This window comes from Carcharodon carcharias, chromosome 1, assembly GCF_017639515.1.
Source record: "Carcharodon carcharias isolate sCarCar2 chromosome 1, sCarCar2.pri, whole genome shotgun sequence".
NCBI classification, from domain to species: domain Eukaryota; kingdom Metazoa; phylum Chordata; class Chondrichthyes; order Lamniformes; family Lamnidae; genus Carcharodon; species Carcharodon carcharias.
The window spans coordinates 59,426,574-59,446,986 of NC_054467.1; the positions used below are offsets into that span (position 1 = coordinate 59,426,574).

Here is a 20,413-nt window from a genome sequence, read left to right on the forward strand (position 1 = left end):
AAGGGATTTAAAAATAGTGGTCTGGACCCAATCTGGGATTCCTGCCCCTATTCCCGTTCCTGGCAAATTTTGCCAGTATGGGATAGGGTGTGTGTAGCGTGTCTGCATGCAGCATTCCTTGCTGCCTCCATTGTGGGGGTGGGCATTTCAGAAACCCCCCTCTCAATTTTGATTAAGCCAGGCTGACTTTTGCAGGATGTGTGGTTCACGGCTCCTAGAGGAGTTGTGAACCACTGGGGACTCTACGCTGGAGTCTGGGACCTTTTGGCAGATAAATTTAAAAGGCATTCAGATGGTGTATGATAATGTGATTTTTAAAAAGTATATAAGTATGTGTTTAATGTTTTGTATGACTTTAAGTGTATTTTCAATACAGTGATTGATCATTGGGCTTTGTCCTTAAAAAGTAAGAGACCATTAAATTTTCCAGCACTGTGTAATGGTTCAGATACATCAGAATTCTTTTTCCAGTGGAGAAAGTCCTCTTCTGCATTCTGCAGTATGGAGAATCAGACATTAAAGTATGTTGGCTGTTCTACGGCTTGATTTTCACATTAATTTAATGTCCTGACAACTGCTTTGAAGTGCCCTTCCAGTATCTACTAGGTATAGAGCAAATGAGCCATATAATAACACTGGCAAATCTTTTGAAATATTCATGAAATAAACAAAAAGAATCAATAATTCAAAAGTCACCTTGAAGAACACTTGCCCTCTTACATTTTCATAAAACAGTCAATCAAACAGAGGCAGTGAATGTCCCATTGAAGAAAATTTAATCCTCTCAAGATCACTTAATCTTATCCAAATAAACAAACAAAGAAGAAACATTTCAAAGAAAGATAAGCATATTACAAGCTAATAAAAGTATCTAATAAAGCTAGCAGTCCCCTTTGCTGATGTGCAAACAATCCCCTACCAGGTTGAGCCCATTAGCCATTCTTAGAGCTCAGCCAAACATTCATGATGAGGCATTCTGCTAACCATCTCAACAAAAGTAGACTGAACAGATGACCAGACACTTGTTTTATCAGATGGCTTCAATATTGGCTGAGCTCCAAGACTGATTAGTGTATTCAGCCCTTGGTGGGTTGTCTGCACAACTTGGATGGTGCAGCTAACTTTGTTTGATTGATTAGTTTGTAATAAGTTTATCATTCCTTGAACTGGTTTTTCAATGTCTGTGTGTTTATTGGATAAGAGATGTGCAGAAGATTAAGTGTTCCTTCAAAAGGACTTTCACTGCATGTGATTGGCAGTTTTATGAGAATGTAAGAGGGCAATGCTTTTCAAAGAGATTTTTTATATTTTTTAATTTCATGGGTATTTCAAAGTCTTGCAAGTGTTATTATATGTCTCATTTGTTCTGCAGCTAGTGAATTCTGAGTGAGTAGGTACAGAGAGGAAATGAGAGAAATGAGGGGTGCACTGAGGTGGCATGGGGTGTTGTAGGGGAGTGAAAGTTGGAGGGCTTAACAGCCATGAATAGAACTGGGTTGCTGTCCCAATAAAGCTTTCTAGCCTACCAGTCTCACCATCCGCCTTCCTCTATTGCTGCCCGGGCCTGCCTGGGAGGCAGCAGTCCCAACTCCAGCCCATACCCAACTCTTCAGGATGAAAATATAGAGACGGGCACTGAAAGGATAGAGGCAGGTTCACAGCTTCGGAAAAATTCCCAATTCCTGCTTCAAAGTCAAAAATCTCCCCCTGGGCGACACATCCCTGATTGAGAATATTTGCATTAACTTATTAATGTAAAGCTGGCATGTTAAAAATAAAATTCACACTAAGTTATAACTAGAAAATCACAGCAGATTTTAAAGCGAGCAGTCAGTTGCTCTGTTCATTCTCCGACCTTTAGATAATGGATTGTAGTCTTCACCAGATGTGGCTGAACCATCTTTAGTGTGAACTCGTACAATGGAGACCTTTGATGCATCGCCCAAACGTAACACCGGGATTGTTACAATCGCTAATTCCCCAGACTCTTGAGGCTCTTGAATGCTGTACTTTGTTTCAGAAAACTTTATAATTGGTTCTATTGAAAACAAAGTTAAGTGTCAGTCACCAATTTCCCTTCAAAAATAGTAAAGAAGGACAATGATTACACAAGTCAGAAACGTACTGTCTCCTTCATCCTTGATCGTGATTAGAGTTTCATTCTGCGCTCCCACAGAAGCCCCAAATGGCGATTCACTTTGGGGTGTCCCAAGTACCAGACGGAACTCTTCCTCTTCTTCATAAATGGTATCATCCACAAGAGGTACAGTGCAGGTCTTTTCTATCTCCCCTGGGTAGCAAAGACACAATGTCTGTTGAAATCTCATTAACAAACTTGGCCAACATTTTGAAAATCACAGGCAAAAACCTGCAGTATAGACATTATGCAAACTAATATTAATGCAAAGAGTGTCGTCAAAGGAGTAAAGCAGCACAGGCATTGGTGTCTGATTGCCTCAACTTAAGTGAAGAAATATAAATCAGTACAAGGAGTTAATTAAATGGCTCTACAAGCAACTAAAATCAAACATAAATGTATTTCACCACAAAGCAATTTGAATGTCACACTGGTTGAAGTACAGCCTGGTAATTAATAAAAAATTCAAAACTGTTAAGCCTTATCATACATCATGAGTATAATGCTTGCTGACACCTGTCACTGACACAAATACAGATCCAAAAAGAAAATCAAAAATTCAACAGAAAATGTCCAAAGTGACAGATAGTAGGGAAAATGCAGGGTTCAGTTTAGATGACAGTTATGAACCAATAGGACCAACTAGACCCCGTCCGCCAAAACAAATTCCTTCAGTATAGTTAGGGGGATAGAGACTGTTCTGTCCACATGAGAAGGTGAGGCCTGAAGGATATGTTGACTGCCCAGTGCCACTGTTAAGGACATATCTTCAGGGTGGAAAGGGACTTGGAGTTGAAGGGGAAGGATCAAGTTGTGGTCCATGTGGGTACCAATGACATATTTAGGACTAGAAAGAGGTTCTTCTAAGGAAGTATAATCAGCTGGAGGAAAATTAAATTACTACCTGAGTCATGAGGACATTGGCATAGGGGAAATAAGATCAGAGAGTTGAATGCGTGGCTCAAAGATTGGGATGGGAGAAATAGTTTTTGATCCACAGGCCTTTGGCACCAGTATTAGGGGAAAAGGGAGCTTTATCGTCAGGATGACCTTCACTTGAACCCTGATGAGACCAGTATCCTAGAGAATCATATCACTCGGATTGCAGAGGGCTTTAAAATACATACATGGGGACGAGAGGAGAGAGTTAATGTGAGGGAAGATTTGGAATGTTAATGAAAAAGAACAAGGCAAAATTGTAGAGCAGCAATATCAGGCTGAATTTTCCTCCCATCGGCAGAGTTTTGCAGGAGCGAGCTCTGCCATTTTACGTGGGTGGGCCAATTAAGGCCTGCCCAGTGTGATGCTCGCCCAGAATATCTGAGTGCTCCCTGTGCAGGTGGGGGTGGATTCCCTGAGTCGGGGCCTGCGCTCTTTCGCGCATGTGCACAGAAGAGCACAGAAATCTCCCTGAGGCACAGAGCTGCCTCAGGGGGATCAGTTTAAGGTTTTAAAATTTAAAAAGAGGGAAAAAAAAATTTTAAAACATGTCCCCTCATGTGTCAATGTCATATGAGCTGGGACATATCAATGAATTTTTAAAATATTTTTTATTGAATTTTAAAACACTTAATGAAACCTCATCGCCCCATGGATGAGGTTTCATGAAAAATGCGAAGGCTGCCTGGGCTCTTCGCCTGTGTGCCCACCGAACTGAAAATCTAAGTGATGCACGGTGATGTCGAGGCGCCCGCCCGACGTCACCCCGCGTCATTTTATGCACTGGTGAGCGGGTCCCGCCCCCACTCGCCGACTGGAAAATTCTTCCCATGGAGAATGATAACCAGAGTGTGAGAAGGAAGGGAAAGGACATACAAAAATAAGAGTGAACCAGCAAATAATGTCAGGATGGAGAAAAATGGTAAAAGGACAGAATTAAAGGCATGCAGCTTTTGTAACAAAATGAATGAATTGATTGCACAAATTGAAATAAGTGGATATGATATAATAGCCTTTAAAAATGCATGGTTGCAAGGTGACTAAGGTTAGGAAATGAATATTCAAGGATACTTGACATTTTGGGAAGATAGGAAGAAAGGAAAAGGAAGTGGAATAACTCTGTTAATAAAGGGTAAGATCAGTACAAAAGTGAGAAATGATCTGGGCTCAGAAGACCAATATGTAAAATCAGTTTGGGTGGAATTGAGAAATATCAAGGGAAAGAAGTCACAGGTAGGGCAGAGTATAAATCAAGAAATAATGGGAGCTTTTAGGAACGGTACTGCAGCAATCATGAGTGATTTTAATCTTTATATAGATTGGACAAATCAAATTTTTAAGGTAGCCTTAGGGGTGAGACCAAAGAGTGTATTCTGGATGATTTCTCAAAAATAATATAGCCTGGAACCAATAGGAAAAAGCAATTTTAGACCTGATAATCTGTAATGAGACAGGAATAATTAATGATCTCATCGGCTAGAATATTGCCATTGGTGTGCAGGGGTGGGCCTGACACACTGACGCACAAAATAATGTGTGATGACATCGGGCGTGCGTCCCAATGTCATTGCGCGTCATTTAGATATTTCTATTAAGGCCATTAGGAAACTATTTAAGCTAATTAACACCACTGCCCATCCAGCTTTAAGGCTGGTGGGCAGGTGAAGAGCCCAAGCAGCCTTCGTGTTTTTCAGGAAACCTCATCCATGGGCGGGATGAGATTTCCTGAAAGTTTAATAAAATAAACAAATGAAATTTGTGAGATGCACAAACATGCTCCAGCGCATGTGACACATGAGGGGACGTGTTTACATAATTTTTCAGATCATTCATTAAAAATTTGTACTATCAACTGAATCTCCCTGAGGCAGATCCAAGCCTCAGGGAGATTCCTGCACTCTTTCACGCGTATGCATGAAAGAATGCAGGCCCCAACTCTCCATCCTTCCCCCGCCCGCACAGGTAGTGCTGAGAGCCACCAGCCGTGCGTCACACAGGGCGGGCCTTAATTGGCCCGCCCATGTTAAATGGCAGCGTGCAGCCGATCAGCTCCACGCCCGTCCACTCCTGCCCAGCCCAACCAACAAGGGCTAAATTCTGCCCATAGTAAAGGATCCTATAGAGTGGCAAGAGTGATAACATGACAGAATTGCACATTCAGTTTGAGAGTGAGAAGTGTGGATCTGAAACCAATGCTGCAAACTTAAATAACCGAAATTATAAAGGCTTGCAGACAGAGTTAGCTACAGTAGACTAGAAAAACAAGTTAAAAAGTAAGATGGTAAAGAAGCTGCGGCAGACATTTAAGGATACATTTCATATTTCTCTACAAAAATATATTCTATTGAGAAAGAAAGTCTCTATAGGAAGCACCTGCTACCTGTGGCTAACTAAGGAAGTTATGGATGGTATTAAATTGAAACAAACAATGCTGCAAAGGTTAGTGGTAGGCCAGAAGATTGGAAAAACGACTAAAAAAAGAGGGAAAAATTAGAATATGAGAGTAAAAATAATGAAATATAAAATTGTCATAGCGCTGAAGGAGGCCATTCAGCCTGTCATGTCTTCACCAGCTCCCCAAATGAGTAATTCAACTACTGCCATTCCCCCACCTTCTCCCCACAACCCTGCCCATTCTTCCTTTTCAGCTAACACTCTAATTATCTTTTGAATACCTCAAGTGAACTAGCCTCCACTACATTCTCGGGGAATCATTTCAGATCCCAGAGGAAGAGAATAGCTAAAGTGAACATTGGCTCCTTAGAGGATGACACTGGCATATTAATAACGGGAAACAAGAAAATGGCAGAGGCTTTGAACAAGTATTTGCATCTGTTTTCGTGGTAGAAGGCATAAAATGCATCCCAATAATGACAGGAAAAAATCATGGGGTGAAGGGAGGGACTTAAAACAATCACTATCACTAGAGAAAAGTACTAAGAAAACCAACAGGACTAAAGTCTGACAAGTCCCCTGGACCTGATGGTCTGCATCCTAGGGTCTAAAAGAAGTGGCTGCAGAGATAGTGGATGCATTGGTTTCTGGAAAGGTTCCAACAGATTGGAAAACTACAAATGTAACACTTCTGTTCAAGAAAGGAGAGACAGAATGTAAGAAATTGTAAGCTGGTTAGCCTAACTTCTGTCATTGGGAAAATGCTAGAATCCATTTAGAAAATCAGGCAGAGTCAGCATGGTTTTATGAAAGGAAAACTGTGTTTGACAAATCTATTAGAGTTCTTTGAAGATGTAACAAACAGTGTGGATAAAGAGAAATCAGTAGATGCAGTCTATTTGGATTTCCAAAAGGCATTTTAATAAGATGCCACATAGAAGTTTATTACACAAGATAATGGGTTGGGCATAATATATCAGCATGGTTAGAGGATTGGCTTACTAACAGGAAACAGAGAGTCAGGATAAATGGGTCATTTTCATGTTGGCAAACGGCTACCAGTGGAGTGCGACAGGGTTCAGCACTGGGGCCTCAGCTATTTAAAATCTATATTGATGACTTGGATTAAGGGACTTAGTGTAATGTAGGAAAGCAAGCTGTGAGGAGGACACAAAGAGTCTGCAAAAGCATACAGAAGGGCTACGTGAGTGGCCAAAAAATTGTGAGGTTGTCCACTTGGCAAGAAGACTAGGAAAGCAGAATATTATTTAAATAGACAGAGTGTGCACAATGCTGCGGTACAGAAGGATCTAGGTGTCCTCATACATGAATATCAAAAAGTTAGCATGCAGGTACAGCAAGTAATTAGGAAAGCAAATGGAATGTTAGTCTTTATTGCAGGGAGGGCGGGGTACAGAAGTAGGGAAGTCTTGCAACAATTATTTAGGAGATAAGGGAAACTACCCCTAGAGTGCTGCACACAGTTTTGGTCTCCTTACTTAAGTAAGGATATAATTACATTAGAGGTAGTTCAGGATAGGTTCATGAGGTTGATTTCTGGGATAACCTATCCCCTTATGAGGAAAGGTTGAGCAGATTGAGCCTATATTCAAGGGCATTTAGAAGAATGAGAGGTGATCTTACTGAAACAAATAAGCCAGAATTTTGCCCTCGGTGGGCATGCAGGGCCCCCACCGGTGGGTGGGCTGCCGAACTCCGCCGCTGAAACAGGGCCCGCTGCCATTTTGAGTGGGAGGGCCAATTAAGGCCCGCCCAGCGACCTGCCCAACAGGAAGCGCTATGCGCTTCCTGAGGTGGGGGGGTGGGGGGGGAAAGGGATACCCCAGCTGTCAAAGTGTGCTCTTTCGCTCATGCGTGTGAAAGAGTGCACTGCTCCCTGAGACTAAGTGCTGTCTCAGGGAGATCACTGACAGTCCAAAAAAACTTTAAAAATAGAAAAATTAAAAAATTATAAACATGACCCCCTCATGTGACAATGTCACACGAGATGGGACATGTTAATAACTATCACATAAAATGTATTAAACTTTTTAAAAACGGTCATAAAACCTCATCCCACCAGTGGATGAGGTTTCATATATAATCAGAAGCCCACTGGGGCTCCTGGCCTGCCCGCCAGCCTTAAGGTTGGGCGGGCAGATCTTTAATTATCTTAATTACTCTGTCAATGACCTCAATTGGCCATTGACAGGTCGGCGGGCGGACAGCTGATTTCGCTGTCTGCCCACCTTCCTAAAAATTTAAAGGGACCAGGATGACATCAGGGGTTCCTCCCGATGTCATCCCGCTTCATTTTCCTGTCAGCGAGCGGGCCCCACCCCCAAATCGTTGACGGGAAAATTGAGGCCATAAGTTTCTGTGGGGTATTGACAGGGTAGATTCTGAGACAATGTTTCCCCTTGTGGAGAATCTAGAACTAGGGGGAACAGTTTAAAAATGAGGGGTTGACCATTCAAGACGTGGATAAGGAGGAATTTCTTCTCCCAGAGGGTCGTTAATCTTTGGAATGCTCTACCCAGAAAGCAGTGAAGATTGGGGCATTGAATATATTCAAGGTTGAGTTACACAAATTTTTGACCTACAATGGAGTCAAGGATTTTAGGGGAGGTGGGCAGGGAGGAAAGTGGAGTTAAGTTCACAGTCAGATCAGTCATTAGCTTACTGAATGGGGGAGCAGGCTCGAGGGGCCAAATGGTTTGCTGCTGCTCCTATTGCTTATGTTCATTTGAAGTAACTGTCTTTATTAAAATAATCGGAAAGGGAATTCAGATGAATGTCTTAAGTGTCATTATGATAATATTTGAACATAAATTTAGGGTGTATTTCAGTCATAATTCTTAAAAGCAAGGTGTCAGAAATTTTATTGGCATTCTCCCAGTTTCCTGCTATAACTTCAGTGGTGAAACAGCCAGGACCCCAGAGAACAGATTGGAATGCCATTTTGCTGGGGTTGTCACGAATCTCCCACTGAAATTACAGTCAGAGGTTAGGAGAACACGCTCCTCAAATGAAGCTTCAGGATCCTGAGTCTCTTCTTTCTTTGTCCTTTTCATATTCTCTTCTGCTATCTCATTCAGTATCTCCTCCCTTGTTTGTGATTCTATGCTGACTCACTAAATGCTGAACTGGAGTCTGTCACTTTAGAAAATACCCCAGAGTGTCTTGCTCACTACATGTTCCCTTACTATCCCTGTGGAGAAGCACAGGTTCTCTGTCTGGCACATTCATCCTGATGGGATGGCATATGGGATTTGAAAATAACTGTGTAGTGAAAAATGTAGACAAGCACACATCATAAAACACACAATGCAAAGATACGCATTGGAACACCAGCTGTTTTGCACTGTTCACAGTCCAAGGAATTTTCAAGGAATTACACTGTTAATACTGACTACTTACCAGGTTGGAAAGTAATGATGGAATCATCTGTGTTTGGCCTTTCCTCATAATCACTCATTACCTGAGCAGTGCCTTGGCGAGTATAACAACGCACTGTAGACTTATAACTAATGTCTCCACTGCGGTACACAACAGTTGTAATCTTGCCAGCTTTTTCTTTTCCTACATACTGAGATTCTTTGAACTGCATCTTGGGCACTGAAGACACACACGAAGAAAAATAAAGATGCTTTTGTTAAAATGAGAAAAACTAGAGGGTGCAGTTGAGAGGATAGGTGGGACAATTGGTTTCTTACTCCACACTTACAGTCAGATGTGGAATCATTAATAGTCACTGTGGTCTTGCTGGGTTCACCAAGCACTGCATTCATTGGCATACGAAGCACAAGCTCAAAACTCTCAGGCCCCTCGAGGACAGGCTGGCCCAGGTCATCCAGGACAGTAACGCGGAAAGTCTGCATCGTGACGCCAGGGGCAAAGTCCAGGTTCCGGCTGATTCCAACATAATCAACTCCAGCTTTTAAAAACAATCAGGTGATTTGCATTATTATGCTTCTGTTTTTCATATGATGAAACAAGTAAGATTTTTACAAAGCCACCTTTAAGGTTTATGCCTTGCAGTATGACCACTTAACTCAGCTTGCTCCCCGAAACCAGCAGGTTGTGGGTTCATTCTAGGACTTGAACAAAAAACTAGGCTCGCACTTCACTGCAGTACTGAGCAAATGATGCATGGTCCTAGGAATAGCCTTTTGGATGAGACCAGCAGCCATGTTTGTCTGTTCAGCTAAACATTAAAGACTCCATGGTAGTGCTTAGCAACAAATTCGCCTGACAGCCTGATCAACAGTCTTTGCTCAATTAATACCATTCAAATAGATATAGTAGTCACTGCAGCCTGTGGGAAACTGTTACATGTAAACATAGATGCTGGATTTGTGTAGGAGATAACAGTGACTGCAATTCAAATTGTGTGAAGTGATTTTGGTGAGTTTCCGAGAGATGTTCTAAAGCACATTGAAAATTTAAGTTCTTGACATTTCCTGATATGTTTCAACAGATGGCAAATTATTATATGTTTCCACAGTTATCTTAAGAAAAGATACACAGGACTAGCATGAGCTATGTAAAACTAGAGCATGGGCTCGTCCCTCCCTAACACCATTATCTCCCCAGTACTATAACCTTCTGAAGTGTTTGAGGACTTCCAATTCTGGCCTTTTATGCAAACCTGTTTTAGATCACTCCACCATTGCTGTCACTCCACCACTGCCATCACTCTACTATTGCCATCACTCCACCATTGCCATCACTCCACCATTCCTATCATGCCACCATTGCTGTCACTCCACCACTGCCATCACTCCACTATTGCTGTCACTCCACCATTGTCGTCACTCCACCATTGTCGTCACTCCACCATTGCCATCACTCCACCATTGCCATCACTCCACCATTGCCATCACTCAACCTTTCCCATCACTCAACCATTCCCATCACTCCACCATTCCCATCACTCCACCATTCCCATCACTCCACCATTCCCATCACTCCACCACTCCAATCACTCCACCACTGCCATCTCTCTACCACTGCCATCACTCCACCACTGCCATCACTCCACCATTGTCATCACTCCACCACTGCCATCACTCCACCACTGCCGTCACTCAACCATTCCCATCACTCCACCATTGCCATCACTCCACCATTCCCATCACTCCACCATTCCCATCACTCCACCACTGCCATCACTCCACCACTACCATCACTCCACCACTGCCATCACTCCACTACTGCCGTCACTCTACCACTGCCGTCACTCCACCATTCCCATCACTCCACCACTGCCGTAACTCCAACATTCCCATCATTCCATCACTGCCGTCACCCCAGCATTCCCATCACTCCACCAATGCCATGACTCCACCACTGCTGTCACTCCACCAGTCCCATTGCTCCACCACTGCCGTTCCTTCACCATTCCCATCACTCCACCATTGCCGTCACTCCACCATTCCCATCACTCCACCATTGCCGTCACTCCACCATTCCCACCACTCCACCACTGCCATCACTCCACAACTGCTGTCACTCCACCATTCCCATCACTCCACCACTGCCGCCACTCCACCATTCCCATCTCCACCACTGCCGTCACTCCACCATTCCTATCACCCCACCACTGCCAACACTCCACCATTCCCATCACTCTGCCATTCCCATCACTCCACCATTCCCATCCCTCCACCATTCCCATCCCACCACCATTGCCATCACTCCACCACTGCCATCACTCCGCCATTCCCATTGCTGCACCATTGCCGTCACTCTACCACTGCCGTCACTCCAACATTTCCATCACTCCAACACTGCCAACGGCCCACAATTCCCATCACTCCACCACTGTCAACACACCATCATTCCCATCACTCCACTATTCCCAATACTCCACCATTCCCATCACTCCACCACTGCCGTCATTCCACCACTGCCGTCATTCCACCACTGCCATCACTCCACCATTCCCATCACTCCAATACTGCCGTCACTCCAACATTCCCATCACTCCACTACTGCCATCACTCCACCATTCCTATCACTCCACCACTGCCGTCACTCCACCATTGCCATTACTCCACCATTGCCATCACTCCACCATTCCCCATCACTTCACCATTCCCATCATTCCACCATTCCCATCATGCCACCATTGCCATCACTCCACCATTGCCATCACTCCACCATTGCCATCACTCCACCATTGCCATCACTCCACCACTCCCATCACTTCACCACTGCCATCACTCCACCATTCCCATCACTCCACCATTCCCCATCACTCCACCATTCCCATCACTCCACCACTGCCGTCAATCCGCCATGGCCATTGCTCCACCACTGCTGTCACTCCACCACTGCCGTCATTCCAACATTGCCATTACTCCAACACTGCCGTCACTCCGTCATTCCCATCACTACATCACTGTCATCACTCCACCATTCCTATCACTCCACCAGTCCCAACACTCCACCATTGTCGTCACACCACCACTGTCATCACTCCACCACTCCCATCACTTCACCACTGCCATCACTCCACCATTCCCATCACTCCACCATTCCCCATCACTCCACCATTCCCATCACTCCACCACTGCCGTCACTCCGCCATGGCCATTGCTCCACCACTGCTGTCACTCCACTACTGCCGTCATTCCAACATTGCCATTACTCCACCACTGCCGTCACTCCGTCATTCCCATCACTACATCACTGTCATCACTCCACCATTCCTATCACTCCACCAGTCCCATCACTCCACCATTGTCGTCACACCACCACTGTCATCACTCCGCCAGTCCCATCACTCCACCACTGCCATCACTCCACCACGGTCAACACACCACCATTCCCATCACTCCGCCATTCCCATCACTCTGCCATTACCATCCCTCCACCAGTGCCATCACTCCACCAGTCCCATCACTCTGCCATTCCCATTGCCGCACCATTGCTGTCACTCCACCACTGCCATCACTCCACTATTCCCATCACTACACCACTGTCATCACTCCTCCTTTCTCATCACTCCACCATTCCCATCACTCCATCATTGTCGTCACTCCACCACTGTCATCACTCCGCCATTCCCATCACTCCAACATTGCCATTACTCCTCCATTTCCATCACTTCACCATTCCCATCACTCTACCACTGCCATCACTCCACCATTTCCATCACTCCACAATTCCCATCACTCCACCACGGTCAACACACCATCATTCCCATCACTCCGCCATTCCCATCACTCCGCCATTCCCAACACTCCGCCATTCCCAACACTCCGCCATTCCCATCACTCTGCCATTCCCATCACTCCATCATTGTCATCACTCCACCACTGTCATCACTCTGCCATTCCCATCCCTCCACCACTGCCATCACTCCAACATTGCCATCACACCACCATTTCCATCACTCCACCACTGCCATCGCTCCACAATTACCATCAATCCACCACTGTCAACACACCAGCATTCCCATCACTCCACCATTCCCATCACTCCACCATTCGCATCACTCCACCATTGCCGTCACTCCACCACTGCCGTCACTCCATCACTGCCGTCACTCCACCACTGCCGCCACTCCAACATTGCCATCACTCCACCAATGCCGTCACTCCAACATTGCCATCACTCCACCATTGCCGTCACTCCACCACTGCTGTCACTCCACCATTCCCATCACCACACCACTGTCATCACTCCACCATTCCCATCATTCCGCCATTCTCATAATTCCGCCATACCCATCACTCCACCATTGCCATCACTCCGCCATTGCCATCACTCCACCATTGCCATCACTCCACCATTGCCATGACTCCACCTTTGCCATCACTCCGCCATTGTCATGACTCCACCATTGCCGTCACTCCGTTATTCCCGTCACTCCACCACTGCCGTCACTCCACCATTGCCATCACTCCACCATTCCCGTCCCTCCACCACTGCCGTCACTCCACCACTGCCATCACTCCACCACTGCCGTCACTCCACCACTGCAGTCACTCCACCACGGCCGGCACTCCACCACTGCCATCACTCCACCACTGCCGTCACTCCACCACTGCCGGCACTCCACCACTGCCGGCACTCCACCACTGCCGTCACTCCACCACTGTCGTCACTCCAACATTGCTGTCACTCCAACATTGCTGTCACTCCACCATTGCTGTCACTCCACCACTGCCATCACTCCACCATTGCCGTCATTCCACCATTGCCGTCACTCCATCATTGCCATCAGATGCCTCAGTTTTGAATATCTTTTATTCGATATATTTGTTCGTATCTTATATTCATGGCCACTAATTTTGGACTGCTTACAAGTGGAAACATTTTCTCTTCGTATACCCTATCAAACCTCTTTTTAATTTTAAAGACCTCTATCTGGACATTCCTCAGTTTTCTTCTTTCTAGAGAAAACAAAAGGCTCTCCTGGACCCCTCAGTTTTGGTAAATCATATTTGCACCTTCTCTATTGCCTCTATAATCTTTGCAATATGGAGATCAGAACTGCACACAGTGCTCCCATGTGGTCTAAACAAGAATCTGTACAAATTTAACATAACTTCTCTGCCTTTAAGTTCTATTCCGTTAGAAATTAACCCCAGTGCTTTGGTTGCGTTTTTACTGCCCTGTTAACTTGAATTGCTACTATTAATAATTTGTGAATCAGTACCCCCCAGATCTCTTTGCTCCTCTACCCATTTAGATACATATTTTCCAACAAGTATATGGCCCAGTAATTTCTCCTCCCAAAATGTACCACCTCACACATATCTATATTAAAATTCATTTGCTATTTACACACCCATTCAGGGTCCAATTTTAAGATCCAATTTTCCAAGCATGATTTCTAATTTCAGAAAAATTTGCTTTTTTGCTGAAATTCTGAAATGTAGATTTTGGCTCTGTGATTTGCCAATCTTTAGTGCATGTCTCTTACTAATTCCCAGTTGGATGAAGAGCAAAAGAGCAGTTTGGATTCTGTTATAAGTGGGTGGGTTTCACTTTGATCAAAGAGCGTTACACTGATCTCAGTGATGTTTCACTGGTTGGAATAATAACAAAAAGATTGACTGGTGAATTCAGGTTGCATTTCTGTCAGTGAAATTCACCACCACAGGGAACGGAAGACCTGCTGTAGCCTAGGGGCTTTGGAAAGCAAAAATAAAAATCAACCTTTGGTACACAATTATTATCCAAGTGACCACTGCTTGAAAGATCAAAAGTAGATGTGAGTAAAGACAAGATCAGACTTGATTAAGCACTGCCTAGGTTTCCACATGAGCAGGGGTGAAGTTGCAGAAGACGGTGCAGGTCGGGATTAGAAAGAATAAATTCACCTCCACAAGTAATACAATTCTAACATCAAGCTCAAATTAAATCGTTAATAAATCATGCAACATGGAAAACATCACTATTAGGCTTTTGATTCACATACCTTCTGCCGACATTGGTTCAGTTTTGCGGGAACGCACAGTGACAGTAGCAGTCTTCGACAGGTCAGTTCCTGTCCTCCAAACACGCACCTCCACATAGCCAGCGCTTTCATCGACCTGATATTCTGTGTCTCCAAAGTAGAATGCAGGTTCTGTGCATAGGAACCGGACAGAAACAACAGATGGTGAAAACCCAGCACAATGCTAAGAAAAAAGGTTCTGAGGCTCTTCCACATTACTTCAATCCACAACTGTATTTCTACTGAGGGGAAATGTCATCTTTGATCCAGAAAAACCCTCAGATAGTGTTGCAAAAGGTGATGATTTAGGAAGCTTCTAATCACACATCCATGTGGCTACTGCATGCTGATGAAAGGAGGGTATCATGTTGCCAGCAGCAATGTCCTTTACCTATCCTGTCTGATGTTGTAATTAGCTTCATTGAATAGGGCTGCCACTCAAAGTTATTCTTTGAAACAACCAAGCCTGACTGCTAGGTATTAAGTTGATAGGAAGAATCTATTTGCCCAAGAGCAAAGAGAGTGAAAAAATTGAAATGTCCCTCTTTTGAACCTGCGATCAACTTTAGAAAGAGACATCAAACAAGTCAATTTCCTTGTTCAGACCGACCTCATTATCAGTAAGCAAACCAACTAACATGAATAGGAGTTTAGCCACTGGCACTCCAGCAATAGCACCAGACCAAGGCTGCACAGTAATCAATAACTTCAGAAATGAAACTATCAGCAGCCAGCCATCTTCACAATGATTTTTTTGTTCTTAATTAACATGCAAATTAGCATACAGTGCAGTATTAGATACAAATATGGATATTAAATATATTTATTTAAATGTACATATTAATGGCTCATTTGTTTTTTCCACAAGCTAAATAATATTCCTGGTCAAAGAAGGTACACCTGCTCTAAGCCCACACCCAAAGATATGATTACCATCAAAAACAATGGACAAGAGACTGGACATCGATTCCTCTAGCAAACAGCTGGCACCTCTTCCTATCACTTCTGTGCCACAATAGTTGGAGTACCACACACCAGCTTACTTAAACATTTCAGATTAAATTGGACCTCCAGCTAAACAACTAGAGCTGTATTGCAGGGATTTCCTTCATGTTTCTGAATACTTTGATTCACTGCGTAATTGTTATTTCTTTTAAGACAGATAGGGCAGAATTTAACTCAGGCGATGGGTGTCTCGTCTGCTGGCTGGAGATCCAGGAAGGGTCCTACATTGTCTCCTTGAGGGAAAGCCCACTACATTAAGGCCAAACATGAGCTGTCCCCAGGATCAAGTACCCAGGGGGTGGAAATCCCACAGGCAGAGAGCTGCCGGCTAATCAGAGGCAGGCAACTGTCTATTTCAGGCAACAGCACCAGGAGTGCAAGCACCTGCCAGCAATGCCAATGCACCCACCAAAGGCCCAGGATCAGTGAGGGATTTAGGCCACAGGTGAGTAAAGGCAGGATAGGGATCACAAAGTAGGGGGTTGCAGGAGGCGGGGGGAGGGGTAGGAGGCAACAGCAGGGATGATTCTCAGCAAGTTCCTCCCCTTCCCAATGCTGGGTCCCTTGATCAGGCACTGAGTGCCTGACAATGAGGAATTCCCCTTGGCAACCCATGCTTTTCGGGCTCCCTGCTTGGCAGCTGCACCCCCACCCCGCCGCCCCCCCCCCCAACCACCATTCTGCAAATGGAGCAGAAAGGCCGTTCAAAAGCCTTCCCACCCTGGGTTTAATTGGAGCAGAGGCAGGAAGCTAGCAGAGTCCCCACCTGCACCCTCTAGCCTGATTAAATGCACCCCTGCCTCCAAACTCACCTCAGGAAAGGGCATTAAATTCTGTCCATAATTGATGCAGAGATATACATTGTGATAATCAGCTTGAGATAGGCTTAGATTTAGCCACTAAAACGAGTCTGCCTTTTCCCACCGTTCTTTGATTTCTTTGAGAAAATATTCCATCAACATTAATATTTCATTCTGTATTACTAAGCACAATGGACTATTGATCCTCCCAAGATGCAAGTCTCTGCTTGTAGAATTCATTACTTTTGATGCACTCTGCTACATTTTGGGAGATGATACATTTGCTGTTGTTCTCCAAGTTTGGGTGTAGGGCAAAACATGGACTGATGTGCAGGAGTTATTTTGAAGGCTGCCCAATGCACACCGTCCCAGCCATGGCTCACTTAGTAGTGAGTCAGGGGGTAGTGGGTTCAAGTCCAACTTCAGAGACCTGAGCGTATAATCTAGATTTGCACTTCAGTGTGACACTGAGGTAGTCTTTTGAATAACATGTTAGGTGAGGCCCCATATGCTCTCTCAGATGGATGCTTAAGATCCCAAAACACCATTTCAAGAAGAATATTTGAGTTCTCCCTGGTGCCCTGATAACCAAAATCATTAAAATAGCAGATTATCTGGTCACTATCATATTGCTGTTTGTGGAACGTTGCTGTGTGCAATGTGTTTGCTGCTTTTCCTTCACTGCAACAGTGACTATACTTCAAAAGCACTTGATTGTCTGTAAAGCGCTTTCAATGTCCTGAGGTCAAGAAAGATGCTATATAAAATCCATGTCTTTCTTTTCCAGTAGCAACCTCCCAGGAAGACAGGCCAATGCACACTCATGGAGGAGTCCTGCAAGCTATAAAATCACATTTCTGGATGCCGCAGAATGAGATGTCACAAATTGGCAACACCCATCCTGTTGCTGACAAAGGATTCACTGTTCTGGGTAATACAAAAAGTACTGTGACATTTTCATGAAATACCTCTCCCATTAACATCAAAAGAAGAAAACTTCCTACAGCAGCAATAAAGACATTTCTCAGTCTCAAACAGGTCAAAAAAAAAATTAATAAAAGTTTTAAATAAGAGTCAATCTTAATCACTCAAAAAACCATTTACAACTGACCTCAACACTTTTAAACTGAAGAAAATAAAAACAAAGCAAAGGAAATAAAAACATTCATGAACTTAATCCTGAAACTGCTGGTCAGAACAAGGCTTCTGCTGACCACATCAAACTGCAGTATCACCAATTTAAAAGAAGTTAAACTAACAATGTGCAAACCACTAGATCTATGTTACAATATGCAGTATCTACCTTCAACCTACATACCCAATGTAGTCTGTCTATAATTCCATACAGTATTAGATACTGTATAATTAAAATAATTAATTAAAATAATTAAAATAGACAGGTCATGGGATCCTTCCATCTGTCAATTGAATTTATCTGATGAGCAGTTCATCCACACAGACCAGTGAGGTCCAAACTTCAATCCCCAGTCCATGCTGAATTGACTAGACTCAGTGGGATGCTGCTTTGATTATCCTCATTGACGCTGGATCATGGAGAAAGAAAATCAACCAGGGTTTCTTCCACTGACTACACTTAATAACCCTAGGTGCTAGTGCATGCATGTGGGCAACAGGTGGAAACAGGGCTGTGCTTTGCAGTGATGCCCCTCACAACTGAACAGCTCATCAACTTTCCCTGTCAAGGTTCAGAAATGAGTACTGGTAACTAGGTGGAGGGTGATTGGTGACACCTTAAACCAGCAAGAGTTAACCGCCCCAAAATTCTGAGAGCCTGGGAGGCAGTAATTGTGATGCGATCTCGCAGGGTGGTTAGAGCGGATAATGTGTTTTAAAAAGAGAAATTAGAGCACAAACAGCCTTCCTTAGATATCTGTCCACAGAAACAGGCTGGCTAATGCTCAAGAGATAGAAAGTTAAAAAATTAACAGTATTGTTTAAATAACTGGGCTTCTTTATATTCTAATAAGTGTAGGCTGTTGACATTTCCAAATGATTTATATTAGTTACCTCCTTTTTGACCTGATCTGTGTCCTGGGGCCCATTAGACAAAGTGGAAAGCAATTGCTTCATGTCAACTGCTTCCTGAATTGAGTCCCACAATTTAGATAAAGAACCCATTACAGCTAACTGAAAGTGTCGCCACAGGCATTTAATTGGACCTCACTGGGTTTCCATGGCACTAATAAGCCATAAATATTGTTCACATTTGTCAAAATCATCATTTATATCAAGCATTCGTACAAGATAGGCATGCAGTCAAGCATGATGCTGAGGCACTGTATCATTTGCAAAAGTATCTGCTTCTATTTATGTGACTGTTCCAACATCTGTTCTACCCTCCCTGTCACCAGGGAACTGCTTGGTTATGTTTACAAAAGACTCTAGCTGAAAGAAATATTCTGAACACTTTATTTTGAAATAGTTCAGATAGCAAACTATTGCAAAAGTAGATTCATCCATTGCAGCGATGTCTTTTTACATGTAATGGAATTCATGGCCTGAATTTTTCCAGTTGGCAGGTGGGCTTGGCAGGAGCGGGCAGGGGTGGTTGCCGAGTCAATCACTGCCCGTGATCAGCTCCGTGCTGCTATTTTATATGGGCGGGCCAATTAAGGCCTGCCCAGCGTAAGATGCGAGCCATGGCACTCAACACTACCTGTGCTGGCAGGGGAAGGAGAGAGAGTCAGGGCCAGCGCTCTTCTATGCATGCGCACGAGAGAGTGCTTCAATCTCCCTGAGGCATGGAGCTGCCTCAGGGAGATTGAATTGCTATTGAAATTATTAAATATATGGATTAAAAATTTATTTGAACATGTCCCCTCATGTGACTGTGTCAACATGTTTTTATATTTAGGATTTTTTTTATTTTATTAATAAAAGCTTTAGGAAACCTCATCACGTTCATGGATGATGTTTCCTAAAAAAACATGAAGGCTGCTTGGCCTTTTTGCCTGCCCACCAACTTTAAGGTTGGACGGGCAGCGTTAACAATTACATGAATAATTAAGGCCATCCTTAATGGCCTTAATAGGCTGTTCAAATATTGGCGGGTGCACAGCCGACTCTGGCGCACGCCCACTGAACAAAATATCACGAGACAGAGCAATGATGTCAGGACCCACACCTGACATCATTGTGCATCATTTTACGTGTCGGCATATTGGGCCCATTGCCACACGCCAACTGAAAAATCCTGCCCCACAGGAAAACATAAAAGGTCTCTATACAAAACTCCATTTATATATAACTAAGCTTATGGGACAGAAGAGAAGTGGTTATTTATATTTGAGAAAAGTGAACCAATTTGCATCAGGTTCTCGAAACGTCAACTCTGTTCCTCTCCGCAGATGCTGTCAGGCCTGCTGAGTTTTTTCAGGTATTTTTATTTTTATTTTTGTTTTTGTTTTGGAGTTCCAGCATCCGCAGTTTTTTGCTTTTATCTACTAATACACGTGTATATATACTGTCTGGGACGTGGTAACTACCTCCTTGTGTTTAATGAATTAAGGAAACCATGTTAGCAATTGATAAAGGCAGCGTTTTTTTTTCCAATTTTCTGCCCTTCCTTTCATCATCTGCTGCAAGCAATGACTCATGCTATGGTACAATTCCTGCTACCTGGCCTAAACTGATAAGCGAGCTTCAGTAGCGAGTTGGTAGTTG

General features: G+C 43.9%; 1 protein-coding gene across 1 annotated transcript in view; it reads right to left on the minus strand.

Moving 5' to 3' along the window:
• Positions 1 to 20,413, minus strand: part of frem3 (Fras1 related extracellular matrix 3) — a 417,152-nt gene that overhangs the window by 46,565 nt on the left and 350,174 nt on the right. The window contains exons 7-11 of the mRNA XM_041178465.1: positions 14,907 to 15,056; positions 9,198 to 9,407; positions 8,891 to 9,088; positions 2,126 to 2,290; positions 1,856 to 2,038 (exon numbers count right to left, since the gene is read on the minus strand). Of these exons, the coding sequence (XP_041034399.1) occupies positions 1,856 to 2,038; positions 2,126 to 2,290; positions 8,891 to 9,088; positions 9,198 to 9,407; positions 14,907 to 15,056 (906 nt within the window). The remainder of the gene's footprint in view (positions 1 to 1,855; positions 2,039 to 2,125; positions 2,291 to 8,890; positions 9,089 to 9,197; positions 9,408 to 14,906; positions 15,057 to 20,413) is intronic.